This window comes from Pelophylax lessonae, assembly GCF_965119305.1.
Source record: "Pelophylax lessonae genome assembly, chromosome: 11".
Taxonomy (NCBI): Eukaryota; Metazoa; Chordata; class Amphibia; order Anura; family Ranidae; genus Pelophylax; species Pelophylax lessonae.
The window spans coordinates 215,779,352-215,803,496 of NC_138778.1; the positions used below are offsets into that span (position 1 = coordinate 215,779,352).

Genomic DNA, 24,145 nt, shown 5'->3' on the forward strand with positions numbered 1-24,145 from the left:
CCCCTGGACCATTGGACATATAATCCATGAAAAGAGCTTCCCTGGGTCATAGGAGACCCATTTTGAGCTAGTGTCAGAAGTCAAGTTCAAGTACAGTACAGCAAGTCAGTGTTTTTCAAGCGCCAGCAAGCGTTGGTCGGCATCCAGCCGGTTTTAAGACAACGCTGAAAGGCATTTTTCTTCAAAGTGTCCCAGTCCCACCTAGTTGAGCCAGAGGAGTATCCCACTCATTCCCTTCTCCCATCCCCATTATCAAATAAACAAAATTTAACCGGTTGCCGACCGCCGCACAACTATATACTGCGGCGGTCAGCCCCGGGCAGGCAGAGTGACGTAGGGGTACGTCACTCGCCTGTCACTGACTTGCGAGCCAATTGCGGGCGCGCGCCCGCCCCGGCTCGTTCACTGACAAGTCAGTGCGTGTGACCGGCGGACCCGATCGTCCGCCGGTCACTCACGATCGCTCCGGTGAAGGGAGAAAGGCAGTCGGCTAATGTAAACAAGCCGCCTGTCATTCTCCCCTGTGTAAAAATGAAGATCAGACGGTTCTACTATGTAGGACCGTTGATCTTTGTTTTTACACCAATAGCAATGTCCTTTTACAGTTAGAAACACGCCCCTAGGACACACTTAACCCCTCCCTCTCCAATACAGTTAACCCCTTCCCTGCCAGTGTCATTTTTGCAGTAACAGTGCATATGTATAGCACTGATAACTGCAGTAATGTCACTGGTAACCCCAAAAGTGTCAAAAATGTCAGTCAAGGGTCCGATCTGTCCGCCGCAATGTCGCAGTACCGCAAAAAAATCGCAGATTGCCGCCATTACGCGTTAAAAAAAACCACCAAAAATGACAGAAATCTTTCCCTTTGCTAGTAAACGCGATAACTTTTGCGCAAACCAATCAAAATACGCTTTTTGCGATTTTTTTTTTTTTTTACCAAACATATGTAGCATAAAACAAATTGGCCTAAAATGTTAAAAAATTTAGATTTTTACATTTTTTTGGGAGGGAATTTCATATAAAAAAATGTGAAAAATATTGTTATTTTTGCAAAATTGGCGCTATTTTTTTTGTTTATAGCGCATGATCAAAAAATCGCACAGGTGATCAAATACCACCAAAAGAAAGCTCTGTTTGTGGGGAAAAAAAGGACGTCAAATTCGTTTAGGTACAGCGTCGCACGACCGCGCAATTGTCCGTTAAATTCACGCAGTAAAAAATCGCAAAAAAAACCCTGGTCTTTTAGCAGCCAAATCCTCCGGGGCTTAAGTGGTTAATTAGGCCTTCTGCATGCAGTTTTGCAGAGAAAGAACATGCTGATAGGCGGAGAGAGTAGAGGGAGCAGGAGGATGACCTCATCAGTCTTCTGCTGCTCTCTTTGTCCAGTGAGCTGGCTGGGGTTGGAGAGAGTACACAATTGTATTCCTTACCTACAAGTGGTATCAGGGCAGTGTAAAATTCATTACTGGATGGACAGAAAAAGCTAATCCTGGCCGGTAACAAAAATCCTTTATCTGCATTATATCTCTGTATTTATTCATTTGTAGTTCAGCTTTTTAAAGGTGCAGAGGCCTCATGGCCAGACTCTTCAAGCTAGGAAAAGCCTTTTAAGCGATTGATTCTATTCATATCCACCCAAAACCAAAATCTCCACCCCCCCCTTAGTTGACATCCTATAATAAACATAAATGGTATTTTGGAAGGGGGAAGTTGACAGACTCGCAAACCTTCCCAGAGCACTTCATCAATTATACTGCGGGTGTCGAGTTGTTTAAACATGGCTCTCTATTTCCAGCGGCCATGTTTTATGGCTCCCTCAGAGGGGCGATTCTACGTAAAGAATTTCAATAAATATCTTGACATTCTCCATAGTGCCGGACCCACCTTTTTACGAGCTGAATTTACCGGCCTCGCTGGGGGGGGGGGGGGGGAGCCGAGGTCGTAATACAGCAGACCAGTAATAATCACCCCCCCCCCCCCCTCCTCCACTGTGTTTTAAAGGCCAGAAATTACAATGCGCAAACTGAAGCATTTTCTGTGACCTTTTGCACAAAATTTAATTCAATAAAAAGTGTTTAAAAGTTCGTATCTTACTGCTGCGGGACTTTCAGGGCAAGTATTTGATTTTTTTTTCTTTTCCTGCGGAAAAAAACGAATATTTTAAAGAGTTTACAGGGAATTTCTAGTGTACTTTCAGTATCCATCAGGGGAGGACTGGACCAGGGGGCAGGGGGGGGGGGCAATTGCCCCCTGGCCCGCTCTGATGCCTCGTAAAAAGGCTGCACTGCTTCTGCCACAGACATGCCTAAAGGATAAGGTGACCAGATTTTTAAAATGAAATCCGGGGACAGTTTTTAAAAAAAAATTTATTGGCAAACGACACAGGACTGCATAATACACAGAGCGCTGGGCACAGGACTACATAATACACAGAGCGCTGGGCACAGGACTGCATAATACACAGAGCGCTGGGCACAGGACTGCATAATACACAGAGCGCTGGGCACAGGACTGCATAATACACAGAGCGCTGGGCACAGGTCTGCATAATACACAGAGCGCTGGGCACAGAACTGCATAATACACAGAGCGCTGGGCAGAGGACTGCATAATACACAGAGCGCTGGGCACAGGACTGCATAATACACAGAGCGCTGAGCACAGGACTGCATAATACACAGAGCGCTGGGCACAGGACTGCATAATACACAGAGCGCTGGGCACAGGACTGCATAATACGCAGAGCGCTGGGCACAGGACTGCATAATACGCAGAGCGCTGGGCAGAGGACTGCATAATACGCAGAGCGCTGGGCAGAGGACTGCATAATACACAGAGCGCTGAGCACAGGACTGCATAATACACAGAGCGCTGGGCACAGGACTGCATAATACACAGAGCGCTGGGCACAGGACTGCATAATACACAGAGCGCTGGGCACAGGACTGCATAATAAACAGGAGGGTGTTAGGTATAGCGTGCAGGGTTCAGAGGATTGCTATGCACAGAGGACACTTCCTCCCCCACATCCATAGCTCACCTCTGCACCCTTCTCTCACAGATTATCTCTGCAGCCACCTCTTAGCCCTTCCCCCACAACAGCTAAACTCTCCATCTCTCCATGCAGCTGCATTAGCTCTGACCCTTGCTCCCCCAATGCCCTCACCTGGGTACAAACAGATACCCCCCCCCCCCCCCCATATACTCATCTCCCAGTCTCAGCCCTCCAAACAGTCCATTTTTGGCTCTGCCTCTCCTCCAATGAACAGCAGCAAGGGCTGGAGTGAGATCGACCAGCAGGGGGCGTCTGGATCTGATCCACCAGGCTGTTTCTCAGCCAGCATGGGATGCCCTGCCTACATTAATCTGACCCTGAATCCGGGGACAAAACCGGGGACAGACATGGACCGGGGACAGTGTCCTCAATCCGGGGACTGTCCCCAGAAACTGGGGACGTCTGGTCACCCTACTAAAGGATTCCTGGTGAAGAAAAGTAAAAAGTCCCCACTGCTGACCTACTGAGTGCGGGTTGAAGAAAAGGACAGCACAGACCCTCCCAGCATGGATGGTGTAAACTGCGTCTCAGCAGAGGCCGGTTCCATGTCCCACTGGAGACCCAATGGAGCCGTCCCAGCTTCCCCCAACCGCCCCCTGCTGGCCAGGTCAGGTGAGTAGAGAGCACCTGGAGCAGAGCATCAGCCTGGAATGGGGGTCAGGAGGAGGCCGGGAGGAGGGAGATTGGAAGGGGGGCCAAGGCGCTGCACCATGGGCCTCTGGTTTGTACTTGCCCCCTTGGCCAAAAGTTGCCAGTCTGCCCCTGGTATCCATGCTGGACATCTGTGTCCAGAGTCTTCACTTTTTTGGCCATTGGATGACAACTAATGTATCTCCTGCAAATGTGCAATGGAGTTACATCAACGCTGCGCTGAGCGCCTCAACATCTTATGGCCTAAGTGAGTATACAGGGCACTGTACATACACTGCCACCATTTACGCAAGAAAATCACTAGGAGCAAAAAGTGAGAAATAAAAAAAAAAAGTGTGGGGGGGCGGGGGGGGTCTGGAGATGAGACTTGTCAGCATGTGTCACATTATCACTAAACATTTTTTATTTGCAGGGATTCGGACCTATTCCTGCTGGATTCTCGGACAATCTGGGCTGCAGAGGAAGGCTGGCTAGTATTCGACATCACATCGACCAGCAATCACTGGGTCCTCATCCCGCAGCAGAACCTGGGCCTGCAGCTGTCTGTGGAAAGCAGTGATGGTAAGTGGCTGGCTTTCAATGGGTGCTCAACCTGTTGCCCTACAGCTGTTGCGAAACTACAGGTCCCAAGAGGCATTACAAGGCTGACCGGTATAAGCGTGTCTCCCAAAGGCAGAAGCATGATGAGACTTGTAGTTCTGCAACAGCTGAAGGACCACAGGTTGAGCACCAATGAGTGGGATACTTAGTGAACTATGATTTGATGGTTGTCTCTGCTGACCTATGACCCTCACTTCCGGTTTGTAGCAGCTTTTACTTCAGTAATTAAAGACCTAGAAATGCATACAGGTGCTATCTGTATGTGACCACATTAGGTAGAATTTTTCTTACTTCCTGTAAAACCTGTACATCAAGTTAGGGAAGTGGTTGTCACCATGGGCAAGAAGGCACAGACCGCAATAAAATGATTGTCCAAAGTGGTCACTCAGCAAAGGACACTGTATTTTGAGGAAAGCTTGACCCCAAGCAGTTCCTAAATAAGTGATTCATGATGAAAATAATTCTATAGACACATATTCAATAAATCTAGATCACATATGTCAAACACAAGACCCACCAGGCTTTATCATGTTGCCCTCCCACCTAGTTTTGCATCAGATACATGGCGTAACTCTATTTCGCCACCTCCGGCTCTCACCCTCTGCTCCCGCTCCTTGCTGTCACTTGTAAACACAAAAGCCTTCTGTGTTTACCAGGGACAGCTCTGCACTCTGTACATAACGCACTCCTGAACCCTGCACTCTGTACATAACGCACTCCTGAACCCTGCACTCTGTACATAGCACACCCCTGAACTCTGCCCTCTGTGCATAATGCAGTGCCGCCTACACAAGGAGGTACTAGAGCTGAGCCAGGTAGGAGAATGAGATGCGAGGAAGCTTTGGGAGGTTGAGTTTGCATACAGTGCATAGCACCCTGCACTCTGTACACAGCACACCCCTGAACACTGCACTCTGTACATAACGCATTCCTGAACCCTGCACTATGTAACCAGCACACCCCTGAACTCTGTATGTAACACACTCCAGATCTCTGCGCTCTGTATGTAACACTGTCCTGAACCCTACACTCTGTACGTAACACAGTTCTGAACTCTGCACTCTGTATGTAACGCTCTCTTGAACCCTGCACTCTGTACGTAGTGTACTCCTGAACTCTGCACTCTGTACGTATTGTACTCCTGAACCCTGCACTCTGTACGTATTTTACTCCTGATCTCTGCACTCTGTACGTAATGTACTCCTGAACTCTGCACTCTGTATGCAACACTCCCCTGAACCCTGCACTATGTAATAAGCACACCCCTGAACTTTGTACATAATGCACTCCTGAACCCTGCACTCTGTACACAGCCCACCCCTGAACCCTGCACTCTGTAAGTAATGCACTCCTGAACCCTGCACTCTGAACATAGCGCACTCCTGAACCCTGCACTCTGTACATAACGCACTCCTGAACCCTGCACTCTGTACATAACGCACTCCTGAACCCTGCACTCTGTACATAACGCACACCTAAACCCTGCACGCTGAACGTAACACACTCCTGAACCCTGCACTTTGTACATAGCGTACTCCTGAACTCTGCACTCTGTACGTAACACACTCCTGAACCCTGAATCTGATAAGTGAAAGAAGATGTCCTCTTACTCCTATACATAACAACAATTAACACTTGCAGTGCAGGGGGCCCCACTTCAAAGGGTGATTTTTTTTTTTTTCCTGAAGCTGGACTGTAAGCCCTGACAATAGGGAAACAAAAGAACTTTGGACTCTTGCCAGGACTGTTTGGTGTTTTTTTGCTTTGTGCACACTGGGATTTCTCGAGTTGGGTTGCCCGCTAACTGCTTGAGAGTTCCTTGCTTCACAAAAAGCTGCCAAACCTTTGCCATTGGGCTCAACGAATCATGGGTTAAAAATACACATGCAGAGCTCACCTCCACTTCTCCTGGTCTCTCGGTGCAGCAGAGGAGGTGTTGTCATTGCAGGAAGTTAGGAGCTCACTGGATTTCTGGCAGATCAGCAGGTATTTTTCTGTACTCACATCATTCTTTAGGGATAAAACTGTGCATAATAAATGTACATACAGTCAGGTCCATAAATATTGGGACATCGTCACAATTCTAATCTTTTTGGCTCTATACACCACCACAATGGATTTGAAATGAAACAAACAATATGTGCTTTAACTGCAGACTTTCAGCTTTAATTTGAGGGTATTTACATCCAAATCAGGTGAAAGGTGTAGGAATTACAACAGTTTTCACCTGATTCAGCTGTTCCATGGCCAGGTGTGTGTTATTCCCTCATTATCCCATTTACAAGAAGCAGATAAAAGGTCCAGAGTTCATTTCAAGTGTGCTATTCGCATTTGGAATCTGTTGCTGTCAACTCTTAATATGAGATCCAAATAGCTGTCACTATCAGTGAAGCAAGCCATCATTAGGCTGAAAAAAACAAAACAAACCCATCAGAGAGATAGCAAAAACATTAGGTGTGGCCAAATCAACTGTTTGAAACATCCTTAAAAAGAAAGAATGCAACGGTGAGCTCAGCAACACCAAAAGACCCGGAAGACCACGGATAACAACTGTGGTGGATGACTGAAGAATTCTGTCCCTGGTGAAGAAAACACCCTTCACAACAGTTGGCCAGATCAAGATCACTCTCCAGGAGGTAGGTGTATGTGTGTCAAAGTCAACAATAAAGAGAAGACTTCACCAGAGTGAATACAGAGGGTTCACCACAAGATGTAAACCATTGGTGAGCCTCAAAAACAGGAAGGCCAGATTAGAGATTGCCAAACATCTTAAAAAAGCCTTCACAGTTCTGGAACAACATCCTATGGACAGATGAGACCAAGATCAACTTGTACCAGAGTGATGTGAAGAGAAGAGTATGGAGAAGGAAAGGAACTATTCATGATCCAAAGCATACCACCTCATCAGTGAAGCATGGTGGGGGTAGTGTCATGGTGTGGGCATGTATGGCTGCCAATGGAACTGGTTCTCTTGTATTTATTGATGATGTGACTGCTGACAAAAGCAGCAGGATGAACTCTGAAGTGTTTCGGGCAATATTATCTGCTCATATTCAGCCAAATGCTTCAGAACTCATTGGATGGCGCTTCACAGTGCAGATGGACAATGACCCGAAGCATACTGCGAAAGCAACCAAAGAGTTTTTTAAGAGAAAGAAGTAGAAAGTTATGCAATGGCCAAGTCAATCACCTGACCTGAATCTGATTGAGCATGCATTTCACTTGCTGAAGACAAAACTGAAGGGAAAATGCCCCAAGAACAAGAAGGAACTGAAGACAGTTGCAGTAGAGGCCTGGCAGAGCATCACCAGGGATGAAACCCAGCGTCTGGTGATGTCTATGCGTTCCAGACTTCAGGCTGTAATTGACTGCAAAGGATTTGCAACCGAGTATTAAAAAGTGAAAGTTTGATTTATGATTGTTAATCTGTCCCATTACTTTTGGTCCCTTAAAAAGTGGGAGGCACATATATAAACTGTTGTAATTCCTACACCTTTCACCTGATTTGGATGTAAATACCCTCAAATTAAAGCTGAAAGTCTGCAGTTAAAGCACATCCTTATTGGTTTCATTTCAAATCCATTGTGATGGTGTATAGAGCCAAAAAGATTAGAATTGTGTCAATGTCCCAATATTTATGGACCTGACTGTATGTGGCAGAGATGTATTTTTATTATCTTTTTTTTTTTTTTTTTAATGTGGTGCCCAGATATCCACAGTCTGGAGGCGTTTTACCTCTCTGGACGTGTGCTGTGTGCAGGAAGGAAAATTTTGAGGCCAGTTTAGTTGGTTCTAGGTGGAGCCAGGAAACCAGAAGCATCCACCCTGTAAAATGTCACTTAATTAATCTAGGTCACCTCCTACGCTATTAGAGACGGACAGTCAGATCGTCATTCATCTGAGAACGTGATATTCTGCTTAATCCCTGCTCGCTGAGGAGGACGCCTCACCCTTTGAGGAGCTGAAGAAGCTTCTTTAAAATGCCAGCTTCTTACAGGAATAACACACGTTCATTCCTTAAAGGAGAAGTACAGCCAAAGCTTGTTTGGCTGTACTTCTCCTGTGGATCAGAGGCGTGCAGTCCATTCTGTACTCCTGTGACCCGTTTTCAGCTGAAGCCCGCTGTCGGCTGATGTCACAGAGCTGGTCCAGGCTCGGGAAAGATCGCGACCATATGGTCGGGATCCGCCCACATGCACCCAGCTCAGCCGCTCCCACCCCGTCCACAGCCTAGCACTCCAGTGAGCGCTGGAGGAGCAAAGCAGACAGCACAGACTGACAGTCTGCTCTGGGAGCTCTGAGAACTGAGCGATCGGTGGCGTTTGATCACTCGGTTCTCTGTCTTAGAGCTGGCAGGGGACCGATGCTGCATCGAACCGATTCTGCATCCACCTATCCAAGTATAATTTAAAATAAAAACAACATTCCTATACTTCTCTTTTAAAGGGAATTGTCTTCAAATGGTTTCATTAGACAGGACAGGTTCTACGTTATACCAAGTTCCATTGCAGCCTCTCGCAGCTTTCCAGGATGGGGGCTTCACCCTCCTGCCACATTAGTATGTTCATTTCCTATTACCGGGTCTGTAGTGGGTGCAGAAAGCGGGTAGTGCCTGAACCAGGGAACACACTGTCTGATTTTGCCTTTTCGGAGTATGTCAGGGTAGCCAGATGCAAACTTTCTAAACAAAGGGTCCGTTTACTGTCCCTCAGACTTTGAGGGGGCTGGACTGTGGCCAGTTGTAGTAGAAAACCCCTGACATCAATGGGAGTAAAGAATGCCAAATCATTGGTGGTAGTTTGAAGTATATTGCCCCATTGTTGGTATTAGTGTAAGAAATAGTGCCTTATCATTGGTATCCTTGGGAGGAATAAAGCCCGGCAGTTGGTGTCAGTGGGAGAAATAGTGTCACATCATTGGTGCCAGTGGGAAGAAATGCTCCATTGTTGGGGTCAGCAGTTGAAATTTTGCACTATTGTTGGTATCAAAAATTATGCCCCATTGTTAGTGAAGAATGAATAGTGCCTTGTATCAGTGGGAGGAATGGTGCCCCATCATTGGTGTCAGTGGGAGGAATAGTGCCCCATCATTGGTATCAGTAGGAGGAATAGTGCCCCATCATTGGTATCAGTGGGAGGAATAGTGCCCCATCATTGGTGTCAGTGGGAGGAATAGTGCCCCATCATTGGTATCAGTGGGAGGAATAGTGCCCCATCATTGGTATCAGTGGGAGGAATAGTGCCCCATCATTGGTGTCAGTGGGAGGAATAGTGCCCCATCATTGTTGTCAGTGGGAGGAATAGTGCCCCATCATTGGTGTCAGTGGGAGGATTAGTGACCGATCATTGGTGTCAGTGGGAGGATTAGTGACCGATCATTGGTGTCAGTGGGAGGATTAGTGACCGATCATTGGTGTCAGTGGGAGGAATAGTGCCCCATCATTGGTGTCAGTGGGAGGAATAGTGTCCCATTGTTGGGGAGAGTGGTAGGAATAGTACCCCATTGTTGGTGTAGAAGAAATAGTGCCTTGCATCAGTGGGAGGAATAGTGTCCCAAAGACCTGATAAAGGCAAGCAAAGGGGGCGCGGTTTGGAGACCACCTCCCAGCCCATTAAGAAGTTTATGAAGCCAGAGGCGGAGCAGGGTGGGGCGCGGCTTAAGATCACGCGACCGCCGTGATTGACTGTCATGGTGGTCTGAAAAATCCCGATCACATCACGCGTGCTCACAGCACAGGTGTATATGCAACAATTCATGCTAAGCACCGGGCGCAGAGAGATCGCATATTTGCCTACGGCTGGCACCAAGGGGTAAAATCACCGAATGGGCAGACTGTGCCCCTCCACGTGCTCATGTTTGATAGGAGTAAAATCCACTTTTTCACTTGTACCTACCTACATACAAGCAAGCCTATAATAAGGTTTATCTGTGGGTACAGTGAATATATCCTAAACTTGCATGGTTTAGGATATATTCACATTTGTAGCAGCCAGTGACGTCACCAACGGATGACACACTCAAGTGTGACGTCATCGCTGCCCAGCCATCCAAAACGGCCGCAACGGGCAAGCCCGGAAGGAAGACCGGGTGAAGGCGGAAACCCTGCCAAAACTATTGTGTTCATTTTGGGATAGAGTAAGAGGAGGTTAGAGCCTCTGTCAGGTCCCCCCCCCCCTCATTTGTGTCCTATTGGGGAGACTTCCATTCACTTCTTGTCCCATAGCCAAAACAGGAAGTGAGAGGAATCGGGATCCACCCACAACCCTGGACCAGCACCTGGCTAAGATTCTCAGTGAGCCGCTGAAAGCCTGAGCCAGCAACTCCGCCCCCTCCACACATCTGCGCTCCAGTGAGTGAGGCAGAGCTCACGGAGCTCTGAGAACTAAGCGATCAGAGGTCTTTGATTGCTCGGTTCACAGATGTCTCCAAAACAGGAGGTGAGGGGATATCTTCCAGTCGGGACACCTGTCCAAAAGGTGATTTCCCCTTTCTTATAGAAGATTATTTTTCACTTCCTGTTGTGTCTTGAGGACAGGAATTGAAGGGTAATCTACTCAAGGGGACATGGATAGCATAAAAAAAAACTCTGCCGGGGGTTCTAGCCCCTCCCTATGTTTTCCCAAACTAAAAATGGCACATATATATATATATATATATATATATATATATGTATATATATATATGTGTGTATATATATATATATATATCTCTCTTAAAGCTGATCTCTAGACACATAACATTTAATTTAAATATATTTTTCAATAGTCACAAAAGATATAGCTCCACTATGTTTGCACCAAAACCCTTTGAAAACCCGGATCTTGTAAAAGTAGCAGTGGCATCCTTGTTCTGTACATAGCCTGTGCATAGAGCAGATCTGTGGGAGGAGCCCAGAAGGCTCCACCCACTACAGGCTGCCTGCAGAAAACTAGAGGGGAGTGGAGACAAGACCAGTCACCCTGCACAAGGAAAGAGAGCAGCAGTGAGTGGTCTTTATTACAGGAGGGGGGGAGACAAGACCAGTCACCCTGCACAAGGAGAGAAAGCAGCAGTGAGCGGTCTTTATTACAGGAGGGGGTGGAGACAAGACCAGTCACCCTGCACAAGGAATGAGAGCAGCAGTGAGCGGTCTTTATTACAGGAGGGGGTGGAGACAAGACCAGTCACCCTGCACAAGGAATGAGAGCAGCAGTGAGTGGTGTTTTTTACAGGAGGGGCAGAGTCCAGACCCCTCACCTTGCACATGGAGAGAGAGCAGCAGTGAGTGGTCCTTATTACAGGAGGGGGTGGAGACAAGACCAGTCACCCTGCACAAGGAAAGAGGGCAGCAGTAAGTGGTGTTTATTACAGGAGGGGCGGAGTCCAGACCACTCACCGTGCACATGGAGAGAGAGTAGCAGTGAGCGGTTTTTAATACGGGGGGGGGGGGGGGGTGAAGACAAGACCAGTCACCCTAGACAAGGAAAACGAGCAGGAGTGACCAGTCTTTATTACAGGAAGTCTCACACTGGATTACTGCACAGATCTGGAAGAAATACACAAAGGACACAGAGATTCAAGGGGAAATACTCATGACTCTTGTAATTAGACAATATTCACTTATCCCGGAGTTCAGCTTTAATGAAGAACTCCACCCTGCAGTAATGGTCACATCATAAATTCCATTAAATACCCCCGTGAGGGACCCTGTGCAACCCCGTAAGGATTACTATCTCCTCTCTGCTCTCCATAGGGGACAGCTGTGGCCTTATTTAAGGATTGAAGCGCGCCATCGTCTGATGTAAGCAGGACGCACTTACCATCACATGTGTTCTGTGCTAACCGCAGCAGATAAGGATCAGTAAATGGCGTCCGGAAAGCAGTTAAAAGTTTTTGTTTACTCATAAAAGGAAAAAAAAGAAAGAAAAAATGTCCGGAAAGGAACAAAAAAAAAAAGAAGAGAAAACCACTTGAGAGGCTGTGTGATAATTACCTAGGCATGCAAGACACGGCGAGACTTCTCCAATCCTCTGCTGTGCAGATGTCAGCCCCATGTGCTTATACAACATCTCCAGACAGTTATATAGGAACCTTCTATACCTCAGACAGAGTAATGGCTAATATCTGACTTGATACTCAACCCTCTACACCAGGGATCTCCAAACTTTCTAAACAAAGGGCCAGTTTACTGTTAGACTTTAATGGGGCCAGACTGTAGCTATTGGGAGTAGTATAGGTCCCGACATCAGTGGAAAAAAATAATGTTCCATCGTTTGTTTCGGCGGGCGTAATTTTGCCCCCCTAACTGGTGGCAATGTGAGGAATTGTGCTTCCTCGTTGGTGCCATTGGGGGGTATTGTGCTCCCTCATTGGTATCATTGGGAGAAATTTTGCCCCTTTATTGGTGTCACTGGGAGGAATTGTGCCCCTTAGTTGATGTCATTGGGAGAAATTTTGCCCCTTTATTGGTGTCAGTGAGGGAAATAATGCCCCATTGTTGGTATCAATTGATGAAATAGTGCCCCAAAGGGCAGATAAAAGCAAGCAAGGGGCCGCAGTTTGGAGAAAACTGCTCTACACAGTGGTGCCCAAAACTAGAGCCCAGATTCTACAATGGCGCTTTTCCATTGCATGGAACTGAACGGTTCGGCTCGCTTTTGTGCTTTTCCACTGCTGGTACCGCATGGTATGGTGTAGGAACGGTTCGGTACGGTACGACAGCGCTTTTCCACTGCATGGAACCGAACGGTACGGCTCTAAAAAACAGTACCACCTCAATTGTGGTTCCAAGAAGTACCATACCCGGTACCATATCCCACAATCCTTTGCATGCAGTCACTACTAGCCACTGATTGGTCAGAGAATCCCACCCACCCCGTTGTTATCCCACCCACTTAACTTTAGTACTACTTTAGTGGAAAAGCAAACCATACCGTACCGAACCGTTCCAACACCGTACCATGCAGTACCAGCAGTGGAAAAGCAAACCGGGCCAGGCAGGGCCGAGTAGAGCCGAGCCGGTACTTGCAGTGGAAAAGTGCCAGTGGCCCTACAAAAGACTAAAACTAAAACTTTCTAGACCTTTTCATTAACCCAGTGCTTCTACTTATGTCTTCTTCTCCTCTGTCCCTTCTTCCACTAGATAGTTAGATGATACTAGTCCTTTCACGCTGTTTTTTTCTACTGTTGGAGTTTATCTTCTTGGCCTGCCACCATCCTTGGTCTGTTTTAACAACCTGACACCGGTCCCCGGTCTTGAAACGTAAGTCGTCTCTCCTAGGGCAATTGAAGTCAAACAGACCGATGTACATATGTACCGGCGTGCTAATGATCAGGAGGCCTTTGGATGACCAGGGGATGACCAGATCCCACAGTTACAAGGCCAGAAAAAAACAAGTCTCAGTTTTACTAGATGGAAAATTCCAAATGTGGCATCACACCCATATAAAGGCAAAAAATATTTAAATCATAGGATGAGTGAAAAAAAAAAAAAAAAAAAGGGGGGGATAAAAACTTGTGACTGGACTGGTTATTCTATTCCCGTCACAAGTTTTTGTCCCCCCCTTTTTTTTTTTTTTTTTCCACTCCTATGATTTAAATATTTTTTTGCCTTTGCAGCTGCTGCTTGATATTGGGTGGTGCTGCTAAAAATATTGTTGGGAGTTTCTTCTGGACATCAACTGACCCGTTAAACAATATTTTCTGGAAACATCCAGCTAACATGGTTGTGTCCCTGTCAAGGGTCACTTATGAGGTCCTGAGAAGTTCCATTGAGTTTGATAAGATTTGGGCAGGGTTAATCAATTGTGTTAACTCATATGAACATCACACTTCAGATTGGTACTATACTCTTGATACCAAGTTATTTGGCAATCACATCCATTCTTATATTTGTACCTCGTATTCCATCCTTGAATCACTAAAACAGATTGAAACCCGAGATTTGGTTAGAAGAATTTGTTTTCATTGGAAGAGTTTCACACACAATGTTCTGCCACTGTGCCTGTACCTTTTTGTTTTCTTTCTTCAGTTAAGTATTATTTTTATTGTATATTTTGTTCTGTTTCAGAAAAATACTATACCTTCTATTCGACTTCATGGTATTTTCTTCAATCCATGGTCTATTCAAGCCTTTTTCAACCAGGTTGTCTTTAGGTTTCTTCAGGAGTGCCTTGGTAAAATCCTTAAAATTTCCCACAATTACACAAAGCCACAGGTTTTCATTGTGCACCATTACAACCTTCCAGCCACTGGCGTCCTAACAACCAATAACGTCATTAGTTGATAAGGAGGATGTCGGGCGCCTACACAGCATTCTTGTTTTCCCCTCCCCGCCATCTCTCCATCAGCATTGGGGTCACACTAACGGGAAGAGAAGCTGAGGGAGAAGAGAAAAATTGGTATACTAGGCAGTATCAGTTTGCAAAGGTGTATTTGCTTTTGAAGAATAAATCGCCTCTAATGTTGGGTGTCCTACGCGTGTGGATGTTGCTGCGTTCTGTAAAACTTTTCTTTTCCTTTTTTGCAATTTAGAATGGGGTGCCTCGGGATTGTCCGTAATTTTAAAGGGTGCCTTGACTTAAAGGTCTATACCAGCCTTTCTCAATTGGGGGGAAATGGGGAAAATTCCTTATTCTTTGGTAGTCGGAAGAAAGAATAAAACCCATACAGTGGTGCTCACAATGTCATCCTTATATACAATAGGTAGCTAACAAGATATTTGGTGTCATGCTGCTGGCTTTGCCAAGTGGCATTGGCCCTGGAACTATGCAGACATCATCAAATGGGAGGTCAATCACCCACAGCTCAAGGAACCCTTTCCAACCTCTTGAGAAACCCTAGGGTTCAACAGAATTTTGGTTGAGAATGGCTGCTGGCTTGGCCAAGTGGCATTGTCCCTGAAATTATTCAGGTACCATCAGATGGGAGGTCAATCAGCCACAGCTCAAGGAACCCCTACCAACCACTTGAGGAACCCTAGGGTTCTTGAGAATCTTGGTTGAGTATGGCTGTAGGCTTTGCCAGATGGCATTGGCCCTGGAACTATGCAGACACCATCAATCAGGGAGTCAATCACCCACAGCTCAAGGAACCCCTACCAACCACTTGAGGAACCCTAGGGTTCTTGAGAACCTTGGTTGAGAATGGCTGCAGGCTTTGCCAGATGGTATTGGCCCTGGAACTATGCAGACACCATCAATTGGGAAGTCAATCACCCACAGCTCAAAGAACTCCTACCAACCACTTGAGGAACAGTAGCATTCATGTCAGTGATGTGGGCACTGTAAGAAAGATCTTCACACAGTACAGACCAGAGGATAAAAGACTTGAGGGCCCAGCCTGTCACATGACTGTGAATTGGGGAAAGAAAATTAGGCTTTTAGATAGACTTTTTAAAGTAGAAGTAAACCCTCTTATCGTTTTCAGCCAAGAAAGCTGCCATCTTGGCCTCTGTTTAATCTTCAACTGCCATGATGCTGCACATGTGACCAGTTATGACACCAGCCATTTGATGGTTTGACAGATTGGTTGAGAGCATAAACAATGTGACAATTTACATTCTTGGCACATGCCGGGAATGTAACTGTTTTTTGAAAATTTTTAAATCGATGGGTTTACTTCCACAGTCGTGCTGGGAATTTAATTGTCTCATTTGCTTGTGCTCTTAACCAAACTGTTAAACCATCATTTGGCTGGTGTCCTAACTGATCACATGTGCAGTATTTTTGGCTGTTGAAGATCAAACAGAAGCTATGATGGCAGCTTCCTTGGCTTAAAAAGATGGGAGGGTTTAGTTCCGCTTTAGGCCCCTTTTACTTTTGCTGCTCTGTTGGCGGACTCTGTTTTTCTCAGAGGGGGATCGATCCGCCGATCACCCGCTGAGCATGCGGATGGCAGCTCTGTCTCCGCGCTGTGTGTGGAGACAGAGCTGTCAGATCCCCACTCTTCTCTATGGGGGAATCGGATGAGAACGGACAGCCTGTCCATTCTCATCCGATCCCATCCGCCAGATGGATTGAAAATAGGGTTTCCATCTGTCCAGATTTGACGGACAGGATCGGATCGGATGTCAGCGGACATGTCTCCGCTGACATCCGATGCCCCATAGAGATGCATGGGGCTTCTGTTCAGATCCGCCTGAAAAACTGACAGGCGGATCTGAACGATCCGCTAGTGTGAAAGGGGCCTTAAGGACACATTCACACTTTAGCTTTCTGTTGCAGTGCATCCAAACACGTGTATTAATGCCCATTATGGCACTCCTTAATGTGATAAGGCAGCCCATTTATTGCCATCATTCCACAATGGATGAATAAAAACATACATGACCCCTTTTTTAAGAATGCATTGCACCACAATGCTTGTATGGGTTGTAGTGTGCTGGGGGCTCTGCTACACACTGCCTAATGAACGGCACTGAAAAACACTGCACATAGACCAGATATATTGCCATGAGTCTTGCTAACTATTGCCACAATGCACAAGTATGAATGGACCCTTAGATTAGGTAAAGGGGATGGCATGGGCCAGTTTTTAAATTTTTTATATAGAACGGAGACTGGCTTTTGGCTCCTGAAGGAGGAAAGTTTCAAAGGAACGCAACATAATTTGGAGGAGTTTTTGTGTTTGTTTGCAAGAATGCTCTTGTGGTTGAGATCTGACCTGAAATATCTCTTCTACTGAGAACATTCAATTATAAAAATGACGTCCGTGTCCAGTCTGATATATTGATTGCAGCCGCTCTGCACGGGTGCGTTCTCCACATTCCTCATCCACCTATCTACTGCAATCTCGCCACGTGTTTTACGGGCAGGGTTTGTTTGCCGCGAGGCCTGGATCACCTGAGGCTTGGAGTTTATGTTCCTCCTGAGAAATAAATTCACTGTGTATGTGCATATTTTTCCTTTTTTATAGTCCTTATTCGTAGGTTTTGTTCTCGTGAACTCTCTTTAACCCTACAATATGGGAAAAGGTGGAGGATTTATATAAGGTGATATGTTTAATATCATTTCAAAAAGTTGTTTTCATTATTTTAGACTCTACGGGTTTCGTTGAAATAATCCCTGGTGATCTTGCCATGAAGGGCCTTGTTTAGGCACTTGCTCTTATGGGGTAATAACTTTCTCCTAATGCCTCGTACACACGCAACGATTGTTGGCCGTGAATTTTCGCCATGGAGGCAGGAGCCCACAACTGCAGGAATGCCTGTACACCTCCATGGGAACAGGCACACACAGGACAGTCCAGTCTGACTCCCGTCCATGTGTGTGTTCACCAGACTCAGCCGCCAAACTTGGAAGCTGTTATTAGCCTGGCACTGCTGTACCAATAAATATAGCCTTATCGATAATTTGCATTTTTATTCTCGAGGGTGATTGTGTAGGCGGGGCCCCAGTGCACTGCATTGCCCGGGGCCCTTTAATGCTCTTAAGATGGCACTGGGGCTGACTGCCTGAACCACCTTCCTCACACCTGCAGGAGGAGAGACAGCCGCCCACCTCCTGCTGGGACTTTGCTCCCGCCAAAAGACGCCCTGTCACATGCTCCCTCCGGATTTATTGCCAATCCCAGGATGCATTGCAGCAATGCCCACCCACTGAGGCAGCCATAAACCCTGATGTGCTACTGGTTAGGTTTCCTCCACTTTTGTCCAACAAGCACCCTCATTGGACACAGTAGGGACACTCCCCCCACACCTAGTAAGTCACACCTGGAAGCTTGTGACTGGCAAAACTAACAGATCTGGCTCCCCTGATAAGCAGAAGGAACCACTTCATGCTTTTTCCTAGCACCTACCTAGGAGGGGGCTACATAAATGTGGGGCTGAGTTGTCACTTTGTCACATGCACCCGTGGTGGAGACTGCAAGTGGCCATTCCACATGATAAAAAGGGTGAAATACTTTTTTTTTCTCAGGTTTCTTCCAGGGCTGGCCATATGACCAAAAGCCTAGGGCAGTGATGGAGAACCTTGGCACATGTTTTGAAACTATATTTCCCATGATGCTCTTGCACTCTGCAGTGTAGTTGAGCATCATGGGAAATGTAGTTCCAAAACATCTGGGGTGTCAAGGTTCGCCATCACTGGCCTAGGGCATAGGTGTCAAACTCAGTTTCATAGTGGGTCACATCAGCATTATGGTTGCCTTCAAAAGGCCAGTTTTATCTGTAAGAATAATAGATGTCCAAAGCAACCCCAGCCCTCCCTTACATCAGAAGTCAAAAGCCCCCCAACCATGAGAAGTCAAGATTCTTCCCACCCTTTCTTACATCACATTGCACCCCCTTTACCTTGTGCTGCTGCTGAGAAGAAGTTTGAAGCAGAGCTGGGAAGCAGAAAGTGCAGGGTCTGGAGTAGGACCAGAGGAGGGCTGGAGTCAGCTGCTGGGGACTGCTGAATGCTGAGACCACCTAAAGACGAGGAGGTGCTGCAGCTTCACAGATAGATGCAGAGTCTGTAGGAGAAGTTTTGTCCTCCTCTCTGCTGGAAACTGCTGAGACAAGGTAGGGGTGGAGACAAGGGGGTGCCGCAGCCTCAGGAGAGGTGTGGACTCGGCCTAAGGGTCTTGTGTTTGAAACATGGCCCGGGCATTTGTTCACATGATGTTTGAATGCTGCTCCTCCCCCACTTCAGCAAAGCATTTAACAAGTTCTGGAGGAAGCCTGAAGCAGCATTTTCCCCATCAGAGTAAATTCCATCCCCACCACCAACACACAACCAACTCCACAGTCATTGGTGGTCAGTGGAAATTTTATTTAAGATTCTCAGGCTGTCCAGATGGCATGTAAAGCAGCCTTTCTCTGCCTTTTCAAAATGTAGTTTTCATATTACTGTAGGTAAGGTTGAATAAAAACAATAGTCTATCCAGTTCAACCTGTGTAGGTGTGTGTGTTTCAGTGTCGATAATCATTTCCCATATCCCTTTATATTGTGTTCACTAAGATGCACGTCCAAGAGTCTTTTAAAAATATCAATACTCCCCACTGACCCCACCAATTGTGGAAGGGAGTTCCACATTCTCATCCTCCTGACAGTGAAAACCCCCATCACTGCTTAAGGGTAAACCGCTTCACCTCCAATCTCATTGTATGGCCCCTTGAAAAAACTTTTCAGGCTCAGGGAACCCCTGCTAATAATGACTATATCTACAACTCATGATACATTAGTGTGATGGTCATTGGGAAGAATGCTACTTACACTGGTAGTCATTGGGAAAAATACTCCTTGCACTGGTAGTCATTGGGAAGAATGCTCCTTGCACTGGTAGTAGTTGGGAAGAATGCTCCTTATACTGGTAGTCATTGGGAAGAATACTCCTTGTACTGGTAGTCATTGGGAAGAATACTCCTTATACTGGTAGTCATTGGGAAGAATGCTCCTTACACTGGTAGTCATTGGGAAGAATGCTCCTTACACTGGTAGTCATTGGGAAGAATACTCCTTGTACTGGTAGTCATTGGGAAGAATACTCCTTATACTGGTAGTCATTGGGAAGAATATTCCTTACACTGGTAGTCATTGGGAAGAATGCTCCTTACACTGGTAGTCATTGGGAAGAATGCTCCTTACACTGGTAGTCATTGGGAAGAATGCTCCTTACACTGGTAGTCATTGGGAAGAATACTCCTTGCACTGGTAGTCATTGGGAAGAATATTCCTTACACTGGTAGTCATTGGGAAGAATGCTGTTTACACTGGTGGTGATTGGGATAAATGCTCTTTGCACTGGTATTTATTGGGAAGAATGCTCCTTGTACTGGTAGTCAGTGGGAAGAATGCTCCTTACTGGTTGCCAGTGGGAAGAATGCTCCTTACACTGGTTGCCGGTGGGAAGGATGCTCCTTACACTGGTTGTCGGTGGGAAGGATGCTCCTTACACTGGTTGCCGGTGGGAAGGATGCTCCTTACACTGGTTGTCGGTGGGAAGGATGCTCCTTACACTGGTTGTCAGTGGGAAGAATACTCCTTACACTGGTAGACATTGGGAAGAATGTTCCTTACATTGGTAGTCAATGGGAAGAATGCTCCTTACACTGGTAGACATTGGGAAGAATTACCCCCTTACAGATCACTAAGAAGATCCGTGGCGTCAGTGGGGACTTCTCTGAGGCAGAAATTGCTCATTGCCTAAAGCCAATCGGGGGAATAGCTCTGCTAATTTGCCCCCCCCCCTCCGCTGCCACATATGACACCTTTCGGGGGGGGGGGGGGAGCCGCTACTGGTTTTGACAGGTACCCCCTCTCACTCTGTTTGGCCCCCCTCCTCCTTCCCCGCCACGGGGCCATTCACAAAGTGCAGCACGCTTCGCCCCCAAAATGGCGGCATCAGCACCCAAGAGCCGATTAAAAAAATCGGCTCGGTTAAAGACACCGCTGGATTTGTAGACAGGTAAGTGTCCCTTTTATTAAACGTTAGTATTTGTAGCTGCTGACTTTTAATTTTTTCTGAGGGAGCCTGGAGCTCCTCTTTAAGGAACCCCAAGCAACCTCTGAAGGAACCCTACTTGAGCATCCCCTGCTGTAAAGACTCCCTCAGATCGTGTCTGTGCACTGATTATATATACCATTTATTCGACAGGGCAAAGCATCAATCCCAAAATGGCGGGTCTGATTGGAACGAATGGACCACACAACAAGCAACCCTTCATGGTGGCATTCTTCAAGGCCACAGAGATCCACCTGCGCAGCATACGGTCCACCGGGGGGAAGCAGCGCAACCAGAACAGATCCAAAGCACCAAAGAACCAGGAGGCCCTCAGAGTGGCCAACGTCGCAGGTGAGACCCACAACTGTAATAACAGATATTCATTATTTTTAAATCGTTACAAAATTTTCATTTCAAAATTTTCATTTCGGAAGACAGCTATATATGCATTCTAATCTATGCTATTCTATTTTTTTTATTCTTTTTTTTTATTTTCTATTCTATCCTACTTTATTTTATTTTCTATACCATTCTATTATTGTCTGTTCTATCCTATTCCTTTATTTTCTATTATATTGTATTTTTATTTTCTGTTCTATTCTATTCCATTGTTTTCTTTTCTATTCCATTCTACTTTGTTTTATTCTATTCTGTTCTTGTATTTTCTGTTTTATTCTGTTTTAATATATTCTTTTCTGTTCTATTCCTTTTTATTATTTTCTATTCTATTCTACTCTATTTTATTCTCTGCTTTTATTTTATTCTATTCTTTTCTATTCTATATTATTCTATTCCTTTATTTTCTGTTTTATTATATCCCTTTATTTTCTGTTTTATTCTATTCCTTTATTTTCTGTTCTATTATTTTCCTTTATTTTCTGTTCTATTCTATCCCTTTGTGTGTTCTATCCTTTTTTTCCTATTCTGTTCTATTATATTCTTTAATTTTTAATTCTATTGTATTCTTTTATTTCTATTCTACTTTGTTCTATTTCTTTCTATTCTATTCGACTCTAGTTTATTATATTCTATTATATTTTACTCTATTCTATTCTTTTATAATTCTATTCTATTATGTTTTATTTTATTCTTTACTATTATACTCCTTTGCTATTCTATTCTATTCTTTTTAAGCTGCGTAATTAGGAATCATCATCTTATTTCACTTTTATACCGAAATGTATTTATTGCAACATGATTCCATTTCAAATTCAGGTAATTCATTTTGTTATAATTTATTTACGATTTGTTTAAACTTGTTTGTATTGTGAGTCAGAAATTCGGATACATGCAAATCTCCGAATTAAGCAAATATCGTCTAAAATTTGATTTGTAAATAAACGAATCGCACACGTCTGATTTAGGCATCAAAATCTACTGAGCACCAGAGGCCACCTGGATTATAACAGCTTTGCATGCACATTACTTTTGAACCCTATCAGACCAGTGTAATCTTATATACATCAGAACACCCTATAGAAAAGGTAGGGTCTTATGGCTTCATGTGATCTGGGAAAGAACAAGTTGACAAGAGGGATGATTTCATCAGCCTTCTGCTGTTCCTTCGTTGTCCAGTCACAGGCTGGGGGTGGGGAAGTGACTTAGCTGTGTTACTTATCTGCAGCAGAGAAAAGGCAGGTCTGAGGTAGGCTGCAAATAGGATAAAATTTACAAATCTGTTGTCAGGTAAAAAAATAAAAAGCTCCTTTATAAGTATAAGAACTGTTTGCCCAGAGTTCAGCTTTGATTCTCAGGAGGCTCAAGATGGAAGCGTGTCTGGGTGAAGTGGAAAGCCCCTTTAACATTATCTTCTTGTGTCATTCTAGAAAACAGCAGTACAGACCAGAAGCAAGCCTGTAAGAAACACGAACTCTACGTCAGCTTCCGGGACCTGGGATGGCAGGTGAGACAACGCAGACGGCGTCACAGCAATCCGCCCCCTGCACAGAGCTAACACAGGCCACATACGCCACAATCGTTAATCTGCATTTTCTCTATTGTTCATTGATGGACACAGCTCCTGATCTTCTTAACCATTGCGTTATACTGCCCCCTACAGGAGTAGGACTCTAGGCAGCAAAAAAGCTTGACTACCCCTGTAGGCAGTCCCAGGGCGTATGCTCCCACTCTCAGCTATAGGCACTAGTAAGGAGTAAGGACCTAGTTCCTTGCTGGGATCTTCGGTGCTGGCAATTGTTTCCTTTTTAATGGATCTTTATATTTTTCCTGTGAGAATCTACAATCATCTGTTGGACTGGGCAATGGGCTGGATATTTTTTAAAATCCATTGGTCACCCCAGTCTGGCCAGCGAGCGCCTGCAGGCCTCAGCTCTGAGCTAGGTCAGCCGCAACAAAGCCCCACTGGATGGGGGCTGGCCTGTGAGTTAAACTTCTTGCGAGTTCGCATATGACCTGGCCTCAGCCTGAGTCACAGCGTTCCTCCTGGCCGACAGCCCCTCATTTCAATGGAGAGGAGGTTCTGTCTGGAGCGGGGCCCACCCAGTTCCTGGTATGGTGAGTAGCTGTCCCCCCCCTCTCCCCCTAGAGGGCATTGGGGTGGACGGTCGGACCCCTGGGTTCTCCTCCTTGCCATGCAGTGCCCCTCTCTCGATGGTCCCTGCGGACACTTCACCCCTCATCTGCCTACCCCCCACCCTTCCCCATGGGGTGGCTATACCACCTTTTCAGGTTGGTCTAGGGTGCTGAGCTGGCGATGGAGGGCGCTGTCGGCGACCGGACGATCGGCTTTTAGGTGGGAGCTGTACCTGGTAGGGGCTCCTGCCAGGGCCCCCCTGTCTGCTGGTCTCGTTTTCGGGCCTCCTGGGCCCCCAGGATCCACGTGGTGCCGCCATTTTCTTGTAGCCTGTGTGCTGTAGATTCAGTGGCCATGTTTGTGTAGCCTCGGTGCCCATTTTCTAGTGGTTTCTCATTGCTAATAGTGGCGGCCATAACTGTGAAGCAGATGCTCATCCTTTCAGACTTGCATGCATGTGCTGGGCCTGATGATGTCTGCCTTTGAGGCGCTTCCGTTTGCACAGTTCCACACAAGATCTCTGCAAAGAGAGATTCTGGTCAAATGGGACAAGAATCCACAGTCTATAGACAATATGATTTGGCTTGGCCATGGTACGAGAGGGTCTCTGATCTAATGACTTTGTTCTCCGGCACTTCGCCAGGGCAAATCCTTTCTCCCCCTGTACTGGACAGTGGTCACCACGGATGCGAGCCTGTTTGGGTGGGGAGGCGTTCTCAGAAAAAATTCTGCTTAGGGGGGTCTGGACACTGGAAGAGTCCTGACTGCCGATCAATGTACTGGAGCTCAGAGCGATCAAACTTTGTCTGGATCATTGGCCGGATCGTCTTCAGGGGTGTCTGGTGCGAATTCAATTGGACACTGCCACGTTCGTGGCCTATGTCAATCACCAAGGGGGC

General features: G+C 46.1%; 1 protein-coding gene across 1 annotated transcript in view; it reads left to right on the forward strand.

Annotated features, from left to right (window-relative positions):
• The window catches only part of BMP7 (bone morphogenetic protein 7), a 115,846-nt gene that overhangs the window by 84,272 nt on the left and 7,429 nt on the right, over positions 1 to 24,145 (forward strand). Inside the window, exons 3-5 of the mRNA XM_082271745.1 lie at positions 4,122 to 4,270; positions 20,867 to 21,064; positions 22,540 to 22,616. Coding sequence (XP_082127871.1) covers positions 4,122 to 4,270; positions 20,867 to 21,064; positions 22,540 to 22,616 — 424 coding nt within the window. The remainder of the gene's footprint in view (positions 1 to 4,121; positions 4,271 to 20,866; positions 21,065 to 22,539; positions 22,617 to 24,145) is intronic.